This window comes from Pinus tabuliformis, chromosome J (genome assembly GCF_031772625.1).
Source record: "Pinus tabuliformis cultivar Carrire ecotype Pingquan chromosome J, CPIR1, whole genome shotgun sequence".
NCBI lineage: Eukaryota > Viridiplantae > Streptophyta > Pinopsida > Pinales > Pinaceae > Pinus > Pinus tabuliformis.
In genome coordinates, this window is record NC_142295.1 from 533,519,271 (window position 1) to 533,536,561 (window position 17,291).

Genomic DNA, 17,291 nt, shown 5'->3' on the forward strand with positions numbered 1-17,291 from the left:
GTCCATCTCTGTTACGGTGTCGGTTATCTACTATTGTCTCTTCCTCCATGTGTTTCTGTTGTTTCAGTTTCCTTGTGCTTCAGTCCATGTGTCGGTTACATGAGTGTCGCTCTGGTCTCAATCTTTTGTAATCCTGGAATGAATACTCCTGAGTCTACTGTCTGTCCCAGGACAAGTTTTACAGGGCCTCGGCCCTGTTGTAATACTGCTGATGTAATTTTTGCTCTTGCTGTAATATAATAGCTCAGTCTTATTTAGAAAAAAAAAAGAGTGAGGTCAATTATCTTTTTCCAAGATCTGTTGTTTGATGCTCCTTCCAATTTGTTCTCACTCTTTATTGTGTTAGACATTGTCCTTGAAGATATTGAGCTTCTTCTCTTATAAGAGCTCCTTATATGATCCCTTGACGAATCCTTTAGATTCCTTCCAGTAGATACTCAAAACTGCCTTTTTTCCTCCTTCGCCTTAGCTCTGATACCATGTTAGAAAATCAAAAAGTCAGAAATATTTTCTTTTTTAGATAATTACTTGTGATTCCTTTATCTTTATGTTCTTCTTTTGTCTTTTAGTTCATCTAGCAATTACCAAAACAATAGCACAAGGACAACAGATGTAGGCGGATAGCCAGCGAAAAACGCCTATCTAGGGGAAAACCCAGTCAACAATTCTTCCTTCAATAGTTTCTCGAGATAATCCAATACTCTTGACTTAGACAAAGACTTCCTCCACACCAAGTCAATCCTCAATCCTTCTTGCAGATGATGACCCTTCAAAAGTAACTTCGACCTAGCAGCATCAACATGTAGTAGCAGCTTTGACCCAGTAGCAATACCATCAACAACTTTGACTAGATTAGGAAAACTTCGATTTCCCTTGATACATCTCAGAAGTGAGTGAGAGTTGTCCTAAAATTGTAGAAATTCTCATTGTAGATCACCTGATAATGCAATATACTAAAGCAAAATACCTACTTCTACAAACAAACTTGCAGAAGCTTAATCGATTTTGAGCAAGATCAAATAGAACACATATAACAGATGAAGAAGAATTCAATCACACATGAACACAGAAGAATACTCTTGGGAAAGCCTCAGCTAAAAACCCCGATCTCTGTGTTATCATACAAGTGGAAATATCTTTGGATTACACAAAGCTTTAGCTCACAAGCTATCTAGCTCTCAGTACAATCCCTCATTGCTACTCATAGACAAAATAGACAACACATATGCCTTTCCTCTGCCCTCCAAGCCTCCTATTTCCTTGCGCAGTTTCTCCTGGGTCCTCAAGCTGCCACCTGTGTGTAATTACCTCACACACTACTCACTAACCTCTGAAATAACTACGCAATCCTCAAGGAAAGAATTCCTTCTGCATGCAAGAGATATCCTCATGGGAATATTCCTGCAACTGATAGTACACTGTCCCATCCTTTGATCTCAACTGGGTCTCTGTCTGAACTGACATGCATGAGTTATTTATGAGAGAATATTCAGTTATCTAAAGTACACTAGTTGCATGCATGCATGCATTGACTAACTGAACTCACAATCAGTTCCACAAACTATTGGAACTAATCTAACTGGACTTAACTCAGTTAACTGAGCTAACTAATTACAACTCAAAGTACAACTCATCCTAATCTCCTTAATTAAAGGATAACTTCCTCAATCAAAGGGATAACTGTTGCATGTCTTCACATAGATTTCATGTTTGATTTTCTCTAACTAATTAACTCAAGATGAATTAATTAATTATTTTACAAACAACTGCTGAGCTCAAATTCGAATTTTAATTCACAATTTTAATTTAGGGACTAATTAAAATTGGAATGTATCCCAAAATGCTATTTATAGCAATGCTATTTTTAGCATTTCTATATTTAGCATTTCTTGTTGCTATTTTCAACACTCCCTCTCAACAAGAAAGGGATTATCTGTCACCCCGATCTTGTCTCTGTGGAACTCGAATTTGCATTTTGACAATGCCTTAGTCAAAATATCTGCATCCTGCTCCTCGGTCGAAACATACTGCAACAACATGATCCTCTTCACCACACAGTCTTGAAGATGATGATACTGGATATCGATGTGCTTGGACCTGTCATGAAATACTGGATTCTCATAGAGTTTGATACAACTCTGATTATCGCAATATATCACAGTTGGATCCATCCTCTGATCAAACAATCCAACTAGAATTTTCCGCATCCAAATGGCCTCACATGTTGCCTGGCTTGCAACCATGTATTCAGCCTTTGCTGAGCTAAGTGCAACTGACCTCTGTTTCCTGCTGTACCAAGAAACTACAGCTGAACCAAGGTTGAAAATTCCTCCTGAAGTGCTCTTCTGATTTGATGGACTCCCTGCCCAATCTGCATCTATGAAGCCTTGAAGCTTCACTCCCTCTGTCTGTCTGTACCATAATCCATACTGAGATGTGCCTCTGAGGTATCTCAGCACATGCTTCGCTGCCTTCCAAAACAACTTGGTAGGCTAAACCATAGCTTGACTCAGCTGGTTCACCACAAAGCACAAATCTGGTTGTGTGTTCACTAAATACATCATTTAACCCACAAGCTGCCGATACACAGTAGCAGCTACTACCTGACCTGAAGTAGCATCCTCCTTCCTCCAGTTACTTGCTAGAGGAGTCTGCATGGGATTGCACTTCTCCATGTGGAATCTCCTGAGTATCTCATTAGCATACTTGCCTTGAGACACAAACACTTCCCCATCCTTCTGCCACATTTCCATGCCTAGAAAGTAGTGCATGAGACCCATGTATTTCATCTCGAACTCTCTTGCAAGGTCCTCCTTGCAAGACATGATCAACTGATCATCACCTATCAATATCAGATCATCAACATAAAGAACAATGATCAACTACTTACCTTCCACCATGATGTGGTATAAGTTCGCATCTGCTTCACACTTTATGAAGCCCAACCCGGTGAAGTAGTTGTCGATCCTGGTGTACCAAGCATGAGGTGCTTGCTTCAGACCGTACAAAGCTCTTGAGTCGGCACACATGTGACTCACGATCGAAGGTCTCAAATCCATCTGGCTGCTCTGTGTACACCTCTTCCTCAATCTTGCCATTGAGGAATGCAGTCTTCACATCCATCTGATGGATCTTCCAACCCATCTGTGCTGATAGTGCCAACATCGATCTGATAGATGAGTACCTTGCTACAGGAGCAAAAGTCTCATCATAGTCGATCCCCTCGACCTGTGAGAAACCACGGGCAACAAACCTTGCCTTATGTTTCTCCACACTACCATCAGCTGCTTGCTTTACCTTGTAAAGCCATCGGGAACTCACCACTAACTTGTTCTCCGGTCTTGGAACAACATCCCAAACACTGTTTCGAACTATGGAGTCATACTCCACCATAGCATCAACCCACACTGGCTACTGCACTGCTTCCTCAAAGGAAGATGGTTCAGTCTCTACACCTCCCCAACAAGGGCCATGTAACCAGTGTACCGCTCAGGTGACCTCCTCTGTCTGCGCTGAGAAGATGGCTCTCCCACATTCTCTCTCGCATCCATCAACAATCTGTCAGCTTCCCTTGAGCGTTTCCGCCCATCTCTGGAAGACTCTGCATGAGTGGATGTCTCCACTCTTGTATCCTTTGCATGCAGCTGCTCCGCATTAGTCTGAGGCTCCTCCTCCTTAGGAACCAAAAGTTCCTCCTCTGCATGCAACTTGAGCTCCCTCTCAAGGGAAACTCGCATGGCCTTCTGCTCGTCGAACTTTAGATCTCTGCGTACCACTGTCCTCTGACTGGTAGGCAAGAACACTCGATAGTTGTGGGGTGTATCAGTGTACCCCACAAGTATCCCCAACTCTACTATTGGCTCTAGCTTCTTCTAGGCATCTTTGGTCATATGGAAAATACCGATGAGCATAGCTACCAAGACTCGGTAAATGGAAGAGAGAAACTACCAAATTGGAAACGACTGTGGTCGGATCTGATGCAGGAGGAGATCAGGAGAAGCACCAGAGATGAGCAGTTATCAAAGTAAGAGAAATCACCCTAATCTAGCTGCCTTAGATTTCTCAACACATCCTGGAGTAGGCAATGTGATTTGTCACATGCACTCCCTATGTCTAGGGTGCATGGTGTTCAACAACTTGATCTGGGATCAAGTCTGATTGGGGTTCTACCCTTAGTTATGTGGAATGACTTTTGTCAGTGGAGATTGGTAAGGTCTTGTGACCCACTCTCGATCAATTCTTCTTCCTTATCTATATCAGTGTTGAACAGAGTTGAAACGAGATGCAAAGATGGTACATGATGATCGATGGTCAGATATTGTCAGGTGAAATTCTCCCTAGTTGAGAGAGAGTGTTAAAATTGGAAACTACGGCCAAATTCCATTTTGGACAGCTCATTTAATGGAAATAATTATTGCATTGAATTCCTCTTTTCGAGAGGACCAAAATCGACCTAAAGATCACTAAATTTGGACAAGGAGAAATATGTTTTTGAGGTCAAGCCCACACATGAAAATTTTCAAGGTCGGCCACATCATCATGTAGGCTCATGAAGCCCAAGCGACATGTCTTTTGACCCTCAATGACTTGTATAAATAAGGATGACCTCAAACCTCATTTGGCACCTCATCAACTCACACATCCTTCTCTCTCCTCATCTGATTGGTTCGTACAACTATTGGGCAGCTGATTTTTCTCACACATGTGGCAGAAAGGAGGACAAAAATTACAGGGCTGAAAATCTGAAGTTTTTTTGCAGTTTGACAAGCATTGACTTTGACTTTCTGGGCAGCTTTTGACTTTGATTTTCTGGGAGAATCTGGGCACTTTGACTTGCGTTGACCACAGGGTTGACTTCAGGTTGACCAAATTTGACTGCAGATTTGTTGACTGTTTTGAGCTCACTTTGACCCGCAAGAGAGGCCGAGTTCTTCTCTCCTTTGACCAAGCTGTTTTGGGGAAGTTTGACTAGACTTTGACAACTGTTGACTTTCTGGTTAGGGCTGATTTGACTGCTGTTGACTGAGGGTAAAATTGCAGATTTGACAGAGTAGTTTTGGACAGTGATTTGGCAAGTCAAATTTGACTTTGACTTTGTATTATTGTACTCTCTCTGCTGAACATTTGGTATAATAATAAGAAGAATTGATCAAAGGGTTTTCCCCATCTTGGTGTTTTTCCCTGGGATTCACCAAATACTGATGTTCTCTTGTCTTGGCTTGTCTTCTATGTTTATTGTTTATGTTCTATCTATAGTTACTGTCAATGTGATTGCTATTAGTAATTAAGTGGAAATTGTCATTGGGCAAATAAAAGGGCATTGAAGTAATTGTTGCAAGCATAGAACATAACATTGATATCTAAAATTAACACTTCCTCATGCCATGTCTTTCGAGTCCTTCCTCTATTGTCAAGATCTTTGCCATCATCAACATCTACTGCATAAGCTCCCCATTTGCCTGATTTGACCAGATAGAAACTAAGGCCTGAGCCCATAACTCGTCTGTCACCAATTTTCTGTGCTCAGAATATGTTTGGAGCTTCATCTTGCAAAGTTGAAGTCTCAGCACCTTTCTTCTTCCTTTCCTTGATTTATACCAAACGAGGGTTGTGCAATTCAGATTTTCCTTTGGATTTGATCAGTCCATTATCAATTACCTCATGTTCATTATAATTTATAATTTTTAGAGCCCGAGGAGGTAAATTGCTCTTGCCGTGTTTCTTTCCCCTCCTTTTGTGAGCCAACCACACATGGATTTCAGGATTTTTTTTTTTAACCATGGAAAAAAAGATCGTAACTTCTTATTCATAAGAAAAGAAGGGATTATATCCTGGAGATGTTACAAGAGCATTTCAATTTTCATATGATCTAGGAAGATGGTCCTCCCTACATCTGATAAATTAACATAAGAATAGCTGAGCAAGCACCAACAAATTTTAAGACAGAACAGAAACAAAAGGAAAGCTTGGCAGAAAACTAAGGATGTAAGATATCCTCAATCTTGATTTTTTATCCCTTTATTCTTCTTGACCTCTCAATCCACCACCCTGGAGGTGGTTCCACAGGGACAATCTGTAATTCTAAAGCTGGATTTCCACTTTTCTTTGAAGATACTTGCTCCTTATCAAAGTCAGATTTATCAAATCCATGAGTTTCTTCAATCCTCCTGATGTAGCATCCTTGACTACCTCCATCCCTGAAGGAGAAGTATCTGTTTTCTGGGCGTGCTATCTATACTCCACGTGGAAGGTTGTTCCCTCATTTGGCTCTCAGAATTGACCTTCTCTGAATCTGCTGTTTGCTGTAACTCTTCATCCTTATTACCTTCATCAATGGACATCAATTGCTCCGGAAAGTGCCACCATTTTGGTTTTAGTTTTAGCCCTTTTTTTTCTTGGAGGATGTGCCCACACACGGGGACAAATATCTTGTAGATGTCTTCTTTGTTGACAGATTCTGCACCAGAAAGCTGTATTCTCATAATCCAAAACTCGAGTCCATCTAAAATTTTCCCTTTTGAGAATCTTTTTGTCTGGAAGACCTTAAGGTCTATCTTAACACAGATATGAGCACAATTACACAAACCTGCTGTAGCTCTCCCAACCTTTGTTTTTGTACAACTGCCCCAAAGGATTCCCAATGTTCTCAAGAACTTAATAACTTAAGAAAAGTCTTTCGGTAGAAATCACATAAGAGAAATTTTTGGCCGACGCCTTTTGAACCAATCAGTGTGGTTCATCATCAGGACCAGGGAACCACACTGGTTGGTTCGAAATGCATCGGCCAAAAATTTCTCTTATGTGATTTCTATAGAAAGACTTTTCTTAATTCATGAATCATTATGGATCACAGAACCCTGAATTCAGAACTTAATAACTGTTGGAAATGTAATGAATTTGGGAGGCCAACCTAAAATGGCATTCTATTGATTGACAGAGTATTAGGGTAAAATCTGGGAACCATGGAGTAATAAAAAGTCCTACTCTTCTCCAAAATCAGGGGCCCACTTCGAACACTTTCTGACAATCAGCATGATTGTAAAACAAAATAATAAAGAAACCTTTGGAACATAAAGATACCTCACAATTATTTATCTAGGTTAAGTGGATCCATTGGTGCAAATCTGAAGGAGGCCAATACTCATTAAATCTGTATATGATCATTTCTTTATTAAATATTGAGTGGATCTTTGTGATATTTGATGTTGAGACCTCCACCAAGGGCACCTATTTTGATTTCTCCATGATAAATGCACTAGGCATTGAAGGTACTTGTATAGAGTGGGTGATTTGTTTTGGACCACATCCTTAAAAGAAGGTTTGGAGGATGATGACGCACATTTGTCCACCACTTCTCCACATGTGTAAAACAAGAAAGAGAGTTGGATCCTTGCGTATACTGTATGTAGATAACAAATGCTGATCCTTGATTTGTTTCCCTTCAAACAAAAGTCGTTTTTGTTCTGCCAAAATTTGTGCCATATGTTCCAGCTGTAACTTTATATCAACCACAAAATATCTGGACTGTACCCACATCATCAGAGTTTCCCTAAGAGCAATTTGATCATGATTTGAAAATGTGCTCGATTCATTGGCATCTCTTCAAATGCTTGGCCAAATTGACAAGAAAACCCTTGCTTAGCAAGTGACCCCGTTGACAATGTGGATGGTTTTTGGGAGGATACAACACCCATTCAACATAACACCTATTAGTCCCTAGAACTTCCTCTATGGACCTCTCTTTGTTGAAATCATAGTAAATCCTATCGAGCATGTTAGAAAATCAGAAAGGTAGAAAGATTTTCTTATAAAATAATTACTTGTGATTCTTTTATCTTTATGTTCTTCTTTTATCCTTTAGTTCATCAAGCGATTACCAAAACAATAACACAAAGATCACAGACACTAGATATAGGCAGACAACTAGGGCAAAACCCCTATCTAGGGGAAAACCCAGTTAACAACTCTTCCTTAATAACTTCTTGAGATAATCCAAGACTCTTGACCTAGACCCAAACTTCCTCCACACCAAGTCAGCCCTTTCTTCTTGCAGATGATAACCCTTCAATAGCAACTTCGACCTAGCAGCATCAAACTTGCGGCAACAACTTTGACCTAGCAACTGGCAGCAACAACAGTAGCAACAACTTCGACCCAACAACTAGCGGCAACAACAACAGCAATAGCTTCAACCTGACAAGGGAGACTTCGATCTCCTAAAGGAATCCACACGAGAGAGAGATAGATAGCCCAAAATTTCGATTTTCTCTTTTTCTTCTTCTTTCTCCAACTTTGCACTCCTTTAGCCCTCCTTTCTTACTTCACACTTTTCTAGCTCTTTCCTCTGGATATCGAACTTGTGTGAGAGACAGTGCTTGCTCCAAATGAATTTGAACTGCTCTGTATATATAACCTTCTAGTGAGGTCGAATTTCCATTCTTGAAGCCAACTTGATCTCCTTGAGGCCGACTTGGTGTGGAGGGGACAAATAGCATATTTGACTCAATATTAATTCTTTTTACATGATTCAAAAGCCCAAGAAGGGTTTCTTTAAATGGACAATGACTCTAATGACTTAGAATAAATCCTAGAAGTCCTCAATGGGGACTTTGACCTAAAATATGATGACCCAAGCATGAAATGCATGCTTTAATAAGTTATAATAATAATAAAAATATATTTTTCATTCTTTTGATAAATACATTTCATTGTGACTCAAATACATTTTATGAAGACCGAACCTAGTTACATTTTTCAACACTCTCTCTTAACTAGGGAGGTATTCATACTTACATATACAAGTACATGGAAGATCTCAAAACATATGAACTATGAAGAGTTTAGGCACCGCAATGCCATGGACTAGATTCTTGACCAGGGAAATCTATCTAAGGTCCTCCAATAGTTTAGGCACTTGCGATGCCACGGACTAGATTCCTGACTAGGGAAATTTATTCGGGTGGGACTAAGATGGACTAAAGCTTTCAGCCTCTCTAGGTACCATCAGGCTTACTTGCTAACCATCAACCCAGGGATCCAGGTGCATATCTGAGGTTAAATCTCTATGACCAACGCCACCCTCCCTACTTCATGCTCCAGACATCAACACAAAGTGCTGGCCAAATGTCCTCTCAGGCAATGTGTCTTAAACACAAAGCCTCAACACTTTTGATTATTCCAATCGGTAGCAAATCCTCCCTGATCAAATAGATCGGTAACATATCTCTCTTGTGTAACCAACATTGTATCAAACCTCTTGAGAGATTTACTTATACAAACACAACCCCAATCAGTAACAAACTTTCAAATGTACATAAGTAAACACAAACCTCTGGGGTCTTTCAGACAACTTGATGTTGCTTCTCAATTTATCACAATAGGACTTTCAAACGAATCTAGATAGAAGATTCTTCAAAAATACAACTTCTTTTCCTACTTCACATGCAACAACATATTCTACAATCAAATCCTTATCTCAGCAGCCCCTCAAAATGCATTCTCCAATTTCTTCTTTCAAAGTATCCATCATGACTATGATATGCCCTCTCTCTTAACTAGGGATATTTCTTTCATCCAGGCTCCCTCTTAACTTAGGGAGATCAACTTCTTTTCTACGACATCAGAGAATCTTTCATGGCTTCCATCCTTCTTATCAGAGTCATCATGACCATAATCATTCATATAACTTTCTTCATCATGCTTATCAAATCAACTTTACTTACAAACATCTTCATCACCTTGAAGATTATGTACCTGCACAACTTAGATAGCAAGTACGACCAAATACATACATAAAAAAGCATGAAGTTAACTATATCAGAATCATATAATAATGTAAGCATTCATCATTAGACATCAAATACCTAAACTTAGTTAGGTTTACAAGAGACACATACTTTTATACTTCAACTATATGCCAGGGTTTTGTCATAAACCCTAGATTTCATCATCAAGACTTTGAGTACCTCAATCAAGATAACAACCTTCATTATATCTAGGGCTTCAATATTTCTTCCAGAGGCATGAAGCCATTAAGATTATAAATATTGCAAACCCTAGAAGCATTTAAAACAAATGCATTTAACAACTTTAACACTCATATGTTAGACTTACACTAGGATTTAGTGCAAGATCCTAGATTTCATACATGAGCCATTAAGCTTCAACAATCAAAACCCAATCACAGTGCAATTTCAACAATCTTTCATAAATCTCAGATTATCACATTGTCATCATAGATTAGAGATTTGAACTTCTACTAAGGTTTAGTTACAAAACCCTAGAATTCACAAAAACTATCATCCTAGAGAATCAACCTTTGACTAGGGCTTAGTTCCAAACCCTAGGACTCATGACCATCAATAATTAGGTCAACACATGTATCTAGGATTCCATCAACACGCACAAGCATATGATAACACGTGTTAGTCAAACCCAATGACGCAAATACCAATATATTAAAGCTAGACATATGACAAACTTGATCATACTAGGGTTTCGATCGGACAAACACACATATACCTAGGATTTCATTCTTAGGAAATTATCTAAAATAAGGGTCTTGCTTATACACCCTACCAAACCCTAACAATCTAGGGTTTCAATACATAACACAACAAACCCTAATTTATCAATACTTCAAAGGTTTGGGATTTTAGACATCACCATTCAATCCTAACAAGTTAGGGTTTTCATAACCATACCAAAACCCCAAACATGACATCATCAAAGCATCAAACATTTTCTTTAGACTTCATCAATAACCCTAAGTAGGCTAGGGTTTCACACATTATCATCGACATACCCTTAAGTTAGGGTTTTATAAAGAACCTTTTTAGGGTTCCATATGAACAATCAAAGATATGAGGAGGGTAGATTTATCTAATGATGAATCACCCAATCAAGAATCTTGATGATTCAAGAGAGCTAGACACAATAATGTTATTAATAGTTTATCAAGAATGAATATAATGAAGAGAGCAAAAACTTATAGTCTAAGGCATACCTTTTGTTTAACAAACCGTGTGATTCCAGTGCTTTGTCTCGTGAGGCCTTCTTCCATAATCCTTGAGTATTCAACAAGTCTTTCTTAAACAAGGAAAATATGAATATAAATGTGATTAGTATTTAATGCAAACAAACTTAGATAAGTAAGGAAAACCAAAAATGAACAGGTAATACAAGGAATAAGATACTTATCTTTGGAAGTTGGTGAGGGCTCCTTCCAAGCTCGAGGGATACCTATTACCTTATAAAAACAATTAAAAATGTTTTCCAAAATATGTTAAACCTACAAATATTAGAAATAAAAAATGAAACAACTAAAGCTTAGAGAAAAGGACTTAGTAGTGTAAGTCCCTTATATCTAGTTCTTCGACTTTATTCTTCTTTGGAGATCCTTCTTCAGCAACATTAGCTTGGTCCCTGTTCCTTTTCTTATTCTTTGGATTGTCAGGACAGTCACTTTTATAGTGACCCATTTTATGACATTGGTAGCATTATATTTTGGACATGTCTACCTTCCTTCTTGGCCCTTTTGACTTCTTGAAGTTTCCTTTCTTGTGATAAGCGGAGTATGCATTTGAAACTTTTTCTTCTTCATTGTTGGTTACTAATGAGATTCTCATTTCTTCTTGGCTACAGGCATTCCATAATTGTTCAAATGATGGAGTTTCTTTCCAGCTGTTGAGTCCTGAAGCAAAAACACTCCATGTAGGTGGCAATCCCAATAATGCAGTAATCACTAGCTCTTTTTCCAGTACAATCTCATCTATGGCTAGAAGGTCATCTCTAATTCTAGCTATCCTTACAAAGAAGGAAGCCACAATGTCATCTTTTGTCATTTTTGTGGTCCTTAACTGATTCTTAAGATTTGCTACTTGACTGAGGTTCTTGATAGTGAACAATTTTGATAAAGCTTCATACATTTCTTGAGCATGGTCTATGTTGGAAATGTATGGGACAAGATTGTCCTTTATACTTTCTACCATTAGTGTCATAGCCAATATTTTTGACTCTCTAAACTTCACTTTATCTGCATCACTAGATCCTTCAGTAGGTTTCTTCACTTTTCCTTTGACCAAATCCAAGACTTTGTTCTTTTCAAGAATGAGGTCAATTCTCTTCTTCCATGACTTGTAATTTGATGCTCCTTCTAATTTGTTCTCTCCCTTTATTGTGTTAGACATTGTCCTTGAAGGTAGTAAGATTCTTTCCTTATAAGATCTCCTTATATGATCCCTTGCTCAATCCTTTTGAGGTTTCTTAGACTTCTTTCAGTAGATCATTAAACTGCGTTTTTCCTTCTTCACCTTAGCTCTGATACCATGTTAGAAAATTAGAAAGGCAGAAAGATTTTCTTATATAGATAATTACTTGTGATTCTTTTATCTTTATGTTCTTCTTTTATCTTTTAGTTCATCAAGCAATTACCAAAACAATAGCACAAAGATCATAGACACCAGATATAGGCAGACAGCTAGGGAAAAACCCCTATCTAGGGGAAAACCCAATCAACAATTCTTCCTTAATAACTCCTTGAGATAATCCAAGACTCTTGACCTAGACCCAGACTTCCTCCACACCAAGTCAGCCCTTTCTTCCTTCTTGCAAATGATAACCCTTCAATAGCAACTTCGACCTAGCAGCATCAACTTGCAACAACAACTTTGACCCAACAACTGGCAGCAATAGCAGCAGCGTCGACCCAACAATTGGCAGCAACAACAACAACGTCGACCCAACAATTGGCAGCAACAACAACTTCGACTTGACAAGGGATACTTCGATCTCCTAGAGGAATCCACACGAGAGAGAGATAGGTAGCCCAAAATTTCGATTTTCTCTTTTTCTTCTTCTTTCTCCAAATTTGCACTCCTTTAGCCCTCCTTTCTTACTTCGCACTTTTCGAGCGCTTTCTTCTGGATATCGAACTTGTGTGAGAGAGAGTGCTTGCTCAAAATGAATTCGAACTGCTTTGTATATATAGCCTTCTAGTGAGGTCGAATTGCCTTTCTTGAAGCCGACTTGATCTCCTTGAAGCTGACTTGGTGTGGAAGGGATAAATATCATATTTGACTCAATGTTAATTCTTTTCACATGATTCAAAAGCCCAAGAACTGTCTCTTTAAATGGACAATGACTCTAATGACTCAGAATAAATCCTGGAAGTCCTCAATGGGGACTTTGACCTAAAATATGATGACCCAAGCATGAAACCCATGCTTTAATAAGTCATACTAATAATAATAATAAAAATATCTTTTTCATTCTTTTGATAAATACATTTCATTGTGACTCAAATACATTTTATGAAGACCGAACCTAGTTAAATTTGTTAAATTTTTCAACAGAGTAGACAAGGAATGTTCAAGCCAATGTCGAGTTTGAGCAAACTGACACTGACAGTGAATTTCTTGCTTTTTCCCTAGTGAGAGTTATCAAGTGGTTCTGCATGTAGTACTCAAGATCCTCCCGATTCAGCTTCTTTAAGCTGGCTCCCAATGGTCCCATGGCAGATTCCAACAAACCCTCTAAAATTTGAAGGACATGGGGTGGGACCGTGGGATGATGAGCCAACTTTCAGGATTCCAAAAAGATCTTCTCTATTTATCTCATTGTGGAAATTGAAGCCTTCACTTTTAAAATGCACCCCAACAAGACCTGCAGGATCATTATATTGCCTTGCTACTTTGTTCTAGGTGATGATTTACTTTATGAGCATAGTCCCTGAGATGACTCACATTTTGCACTGTAAGCTCTCCTACAATCGGATGCAAAGGATGAAAACCAACTTTCTTTTCTTTGTTGATTACCCAATATTGAATATGCTCTATTTGCCTACATATTTGATATTTGCCGATTGGCCTGCCCTGAAATCCATGAAGCCGAATATATGTATGGTCCTCAAAGAACCACCCTCTTTACTTGACATGTGCATTGGAAGAGACGCAATTTCGGTTCAAAATGCCAAATATTGTATAGCTTTAGTTTAAAATTGCTTTTTTGAAATCTTTTACACAACATCTTGTTAAATAGAGTGGTAGAAGTTTCTATAACTTCCTTTTTTATAGTCTGGAAAAAAATTGAATGCATCTTCATTGTTTTCATCTGACATTTTTCTTTTATCTGAACCATATTCAAATGGTTATCAGGAACATCGATAGTATGGATGATCCTGCATTGGAATAGGCATCGGTCTCAATATCAACAACAAACAAAAAAACAGGAATGATCTATGGTATCTCTTTTCCCGTGTATATGCAGTCTGTTTGATGGAAGTGCAATTCTATTGATGCTTACATTTGGTAACACAAGTGATTACACATGATTAGTATGATTCAAAGAAGCTTCTAAAGGAGTTCAGGTCTTGAATTGCTGCATATTGGCATTATTACTTGCCTATATTGATTTCAATCTTATTAGCGTGTCTAATCCGTCAGGAAGCTCTGGCACAGCACAGAGCTTGTCGTCCCATTATTCCACACTAATTATCTTGATGCATATTTATGGTGGACTTCAAGCACTTCCTTTAAACAATAGACAGAGATGAATTTATTTCCATCTTTTGAAGGATGTCTGATGGTGCGATATTGCACCTATTGATCATTTAATTTGCACTATGAAAGATGTGATTTGTGTTCATATTCTTTTGTATTGGCTCAATGTTTTTTTTTTTTATATATATATATATCCTGTCATGCATAACATAATTTGAATTTTGAGCCCTAACAGAAATCATTTGATCTAACAACTTATGTGGTTATTGTGTGTTATTGGTGATTTGCCCCCATGTTGGGGTTGTTTTAAGTTCATATTTTTGGAAAGTTATGATATTATGTGAGCCTTTTAACGTTTCTGATGCATTTTGAGAAACTTAAACAGACAAAAATAAATGTTCAACTACTTGTCTTTTTTATATAATCTAAAAAATGATATTTAAGATGATGCATAATATATATTGATTCATGAACAATTAGTGTTGCAGGTAGTATATTGATAAGCTTGAAGGAAAGTGAGAGCATATTTGTGTACTCTGTTACTGTTTCTTATAAGTTCATTTGTACACAAATTGTAATTAAATAATTTTTTTCAAATGATGTTAGTATTATAGAATATTTTTTTATAATGTCAATAAAATGATGTATTAGATTAAAAAATAAAAATGATAAAATATAATGTAGATTCAAGTAAAAGAGGGGGCATTGTCTAACTATTATAAGTTTTGGAGTTTTTGGTTAGAATCTGGCAAAGCAATTTTCAGTTAAATTATGACCTTTTGTTGTTTAAAATGTGTTTTTGAATATATATATATATATATATATATATATATATATATATATATATAGCACCTTGAAAAACCCCAGGTATTTGAATATATATATATATATATATATATATATATATATATATATATATATATAGAGCACCTTGAAAAACCCCAGGGACTCGGATTGTGGACAGTTCACAGTTCAAATTTGTGATTGCAATAAACCTTTGCTGGATTCTATGCAAATTCGATCGAAAAATATGTTCATTAAAGCTCCAAAAATTATCATAGATAGACTACAACTTAAAAAATAATAAAAAATATTAGGTAATAAAAATAATAAATGGATTCAATTCAATTTGTTTTACTGTACATTAATAGTTTATATTCCTATCTAGAATATTTCAGAAAATATAGCTAATAAACTCATAAAAACTTGATAGATTTAATTAAGAAAGATATAATTAGAAATAAGAATATTTTTGAGATGTGAAATAAATATTAAATATAAACAATAGCTATAGATTAAAATTGATTTTACCATATAAATTAAAATAATACATAATATTCGTAGACAAAATATTTTCGAATTTCATATTTAAATTATATATATATATATATATATATATATATATATATATATATATATTTAACACAACACACATGTAACTATATGTATATGATTTTAATTTAATTAAAAATAAGAATATTTCTATAATATCTATATCTATCTATATATCTATCTATCTATCTATATATATATATATATATATAAGACCTAGCATAGATCCATGTGAACTTTGGATCTACCAAGGGCCCAGAGGAATCAAATTTTTCGAAGTGCAAACTTTTTCTCAAGTTTGCACTCAAAAAGAGGTTTGTATCTTGAGAGTTTTGATCCCTCTCGGCGCTTAGTAGATTCGGAGTTAAGATGGATATATACTAGTTAAAAGTAGTTGTACTATGGCTTTGTCAAAAGGAATGTGTGCAAGATCATACACCATTTGCAACTATTCTTGAATTTCGAAAGTTAACTTTGTTGATTTCTTAGTACAATTGATACAAGCACTTTATTTCTGAACTATGGTAATTGCTTGTGAATATATATTATAGTTTTTTTATCTTCATCAAACAATCACACTTCAAAAATTCAACCAATAACCATGAAACGAAACTAGAGATCACAATGTTGAAAACTTAGGCTGTCTCAAAAAGTAAGCTCCTTAGAAACTTTGGCCTCTTTCTTAGATTGCTTCTACGTGTGTGTGAGTGATAAGTGAGTATGTAAAATGAAAAATTTCAAGGGTATTTTATACCGAAGAGACATGTCTCTTAAATCAAATTACGTCTCTTTATAAATTAAATTATAGTAAGGATTCACATTTATATTTTTACTCATATTCATTAAAGTGTTGAAGATCACGTAAATAACTGTGGGCAGTAATGCTTGGTAAGTACATTTATTTACTTCTTGTTCTTATTCTGCCTTTTATGCACATCTTTGTTTAAATTACGGTGGTAAATATATTATTTACGTATGAACTATTTCAAGGATCTTAATTTTATGTGGTTTGGTTGATTTCCTTTCTTTTAATTTACTTTCTTCTAATTTAAAATCTAATTTTGTCTCATGTTTTTACATGGTATTATAAATGCATCAAGGATTATGAATACTGACCATAGCTACATTCTTCAACATTCCCTCCTAGCTAGGGAGGTATTCATAATGTTTATCAAGATGTCAAGAAGTTGAAAGGGTTCTCTAAGGAAGGATCAAGATTAGATCATCATCAACATCAATATCATAATTACCAGCATCACAATCATCTAGGTCAACCCTCTTGACCTATAACAATCATGGCATCCACTCAGTACCTATGGTACAACGTCAATATCAAATAGTCACCATGATTCCGTCGACCCCTCAACCTCATGGTATCCAGACTAGTCCTTGTTCACCATTACACGGCTAGTGCATATAGTCCAGGTGAAACTCCAAGTGGCCTCAACCCATGTCGTATGC

General features: G+C 36.8%; 1 protein-coding gene across 1 annotated transcript in view; it reads left to right on the forward strand.

Moving 5' to 3' along the window:
- LOC149228119 (ergosterol biosynthetic protein 28-like) overlaps positions 1-14,607 on the forward strand; it is a 122,422-nt gene extending 107,815 nt beyond the window's left edge. Inside the window, exon 3 of the mRNA XM_089375644.1 lies at positions 14,154-14,607. Coding sequence (XP_089231770.1) covers positions 14,154-14,233 — 80 coding nt within the window. The 3' untranslated portion in view covers positions 14,234-14,607. The remainder of the gene's footprint in view (positions 1-14,153) is intronic.
- The last annotated feature ends 2,684 nt before the right edge of the window (positions 14,608-17,291 follow it).